Raw genomic sequence first — 2,765 nt, forward strand, 5'->3', positions numbered from 1 at the left:
TCCATCCAGTTCTGAGCCACGTTGACGGTAGTGAGTCAGAGCCGTCACAGCAGCACCCGGCTGCTCCGGATTGTCATTGTGAAAAACCAGTAGGGTATCAGCTGCTGCTTCCAAGCTGTTGATGTTGTCATGGTCATCCCGGAGCACAATGGCCATGAACAGGCCTGTGCTCAGGAATGTGTTCTCATACGTGGTCTCGAACGTTTCGTGAAACGTTCGGCACGATCGTGTCCTGCCAACTTGAAGGACGCCATGGCCATTGGTCAGGCTGGCTGTCGTACGGTTCGCCACGGAGATAAGGTTTCCGATGCCCTTGCATCGGTCCTCGTGGGCGGCTGCGGGGTCTCCACCACCAGCAGCTGCAGTGTCAAGGAAGTGGCGGCTGATCATGATCGTGCAGTTCAGCCATGTGACTTGGCTCTGCGACGTGGCCTTGGCGACATACTTGGTGGCATAGTGCGTGGTTCGGTGGGCCACAACCTCTGCTTGCACAAGGATGTCCTCCAGGACCTCGGGGTCACACATGGGGACCGGCAGTACAAGCTGTTCCTCCACTGTTGCGATGTACTGACGGTCGAGCTCGCAGGCCAGCGTGAAGACGTTGTTGCAGCCCAGCACCATTGTGACAGCGGGGCAATGGGGCACAATGTTGGGGCCATATCGGGGCAGAACGAACAGGCCGCTGTCGCCCACCCACTTGAACTCACACCGGATGTGGCGTGGGTAGGCCATGCCGCAGTCTCCATCCACGCCTGCACAGCCGAAGCGTTTGCAGGTGTCGGTGTGTTTGTGGGTGCAGGACCCCACGACACCCGCCACAAGGTGCTGGGTGCAGCGTTCCAAGCACACTTTGGGTGTAAAGGTATCAGTGGCTTCACCCCCGGTCCCACACGGCTTGCCACGGGCGACAATGGCAAAGTCATACGCGGGTGCCGGCATGGATCCATCTGGCTGAGGCGCGCGGATGGCTGGGGGGCGGCCAGCGGACGCTGCGGGGGGGGCTGGCTGGACTCCATTGTCACCATTGCCAATGTCTTCATCTGTGCCCGAGGCGCTGCCAGGTTCTGCTTGAGTCAGGCCGTCATCCTCTTCTGCAGTAGCATCTGTCATGCTGTCATCACCAGAATTCGTTGCTGCCGTTGATGTTTCCATGGGCGTTGGTGCAACTGCCGTTGGTGTGGTGGGTGCAGCCATGACCAGGGGTGTCTGCCAGAAGACTCGTCGCTCTTTGTCCTGAATGTCGTAGTACGGCTCAGGCAGCCACATGCTGCAGAGGGCGTGTGCCAGCGCCAGAGTGCGGCAGTTGGGCCCCTCAAACAGGGCCCGCATTTTGTCCACGGTATCGCTGCCAGGTGCACCATGCCGTGCAAGTGCAGGGCGAGGCGTCCACTCTGCTCCACCTTGATGCAGATGTGGAACACGGTGCCACAGAAGCAGTCGGGGTTGCTCTGCCGCTTGTCGCCAGGTTTGAAACCAAAAAGGATGTCCATGAAGGCGAGCTTAACCGCGTTGAGGAGTGCTTGGCTGGTGTAGGGGTTGTTTTGCACCCGCCGCCACTTGTCCATGACACGCTCCTCCCGCAACGGAGCACCATCCTCGCCAAATTCCAAAAATTGCCCAGTGGCCACGACTGCAGCCGCACTGTGCAAGTCGGCGGGGTTGACGTTAAACATGAGGAGTGGCAGCCCGGTTGCGGCGGCTACACCACGTAGATTGGCGTGCATGTTGCAGTAATAGGCATCTGTCATGTCGATGCGTGCGACCGTTCACCGAAGAGAGGTGACGAGGGCATGCATGAGAGGTGACGTGTCTTGGAGCAAGCGGCGATGATCCGGGTGCATCTTCGGCAAGGCCAGGATGTCCACCATCGCTTTGACAGCCTCTCGCGGGATGGCACCCACTGCATCGATGTCTTGCTGGCAGCTCTTCACTCTGTTCAGACGGTGATGTTCTCCGGCAACGATGCAGCAGAGCGTGGGATGGCGTCCACCCACTGATCGAGTGATGGGTTCGCCACGGCTATCCCGTGCATTGTGACGGTGATGGGCTGCAAGTCAGACGGCCGGTTCTTGACCTTGAGCCTGTAGATCTGCTGCTGCACATGCCCCAGCCCCAGTATGTTGGCTTCCAGCACGGTAGGCCACTCCAGACGCTGCCCGTCCTGATTGATTTCTGGCACGTCTCCACCATCATAGCGTGCGAGAGCAGCCTCCGGGATGCGTCCGCCTGGATGCGGAGGCAGCAGCCACAGGCAGGGCAGACCAGTCAGAATAACCAGTGCGGTTGTGTGCGTGCATGCATGAACACCCAGCACACATGATCCGCAACGAAAGCACTGCATGCAAATTCTCATGTTAGTGTTTAGTGCTTACATTCCAAGGCATGAATGCAGTCGTTGCACATCATGATGATGTCGTCGCCAGCCCCGTTGGTGTGCACCGTACAATTCTCCCCAGAGCGCTCCACACGCATGCAGTACGGCACTAGCCACACACCCGGAGCAGTGGGATCCGGCCGTGGCTCCATGCCAGGTCGTGGCGGCCACGAAGGGAGCATCCATTCCTCATGCTGGTCATCCACGTCTTGTGGCCGTGTCGCATCCACTCCTGCTTCTTCATCGGAAAGAATAGACTCCTGCTTGTCGTCAACACCATCTGTCTCACGCCGACATCACTGTGGCAGACTAGATGGGCCCGCCTCATGCGGTGGAAAGTCTTCCGGGAAGAGCCATATGCTCCAGTGTTGCCCAAATGGTCCCGCGCCTG

At 59.1% G+C, this 2,765-nt stretch overlaps 1 protein-coding gene across 1 annotated transcript; it reads right to left on the bottom strand.

Annotated features, from left to right (window-relative positions):
• Positions 1 to 56: 56 nt before the first annotated feature.
• On the bottom strand, positions 57 to 2,556 carry VOLCADRAFT_101133 (uncharacterized protein; the record flags this gene model as incomplete). The annotated part of the gene is made up of 4 exons (XM_002959587.1): positions 57 to 1,267; positions 1,339 to 1,641; positions 1,995 to 2,226; positions 2,373 to 2,556. Coding segments are annotated over 4 exons (1,930 nt in total), but the record flags the coding sequence as incomplete, so codon positions are not given.
• Between the last annotated feature and the right edge of the window lie 209 nt (positions 2,557 to 2,765).

Source organism: Volvox carteri (assembly GCF_000143455.1).
Source record: "Volvox carteri f. nagariensis unplaced genomic scaffold VOLCAscaffold_392, whole genome shotgun sequence".
NCBI lineage: Eukaryota > Viridiplantae > Chlorophyta > Chlorophyceae > Chlamydomonadales > Volvocaceae > Volvox > Volvox carteri.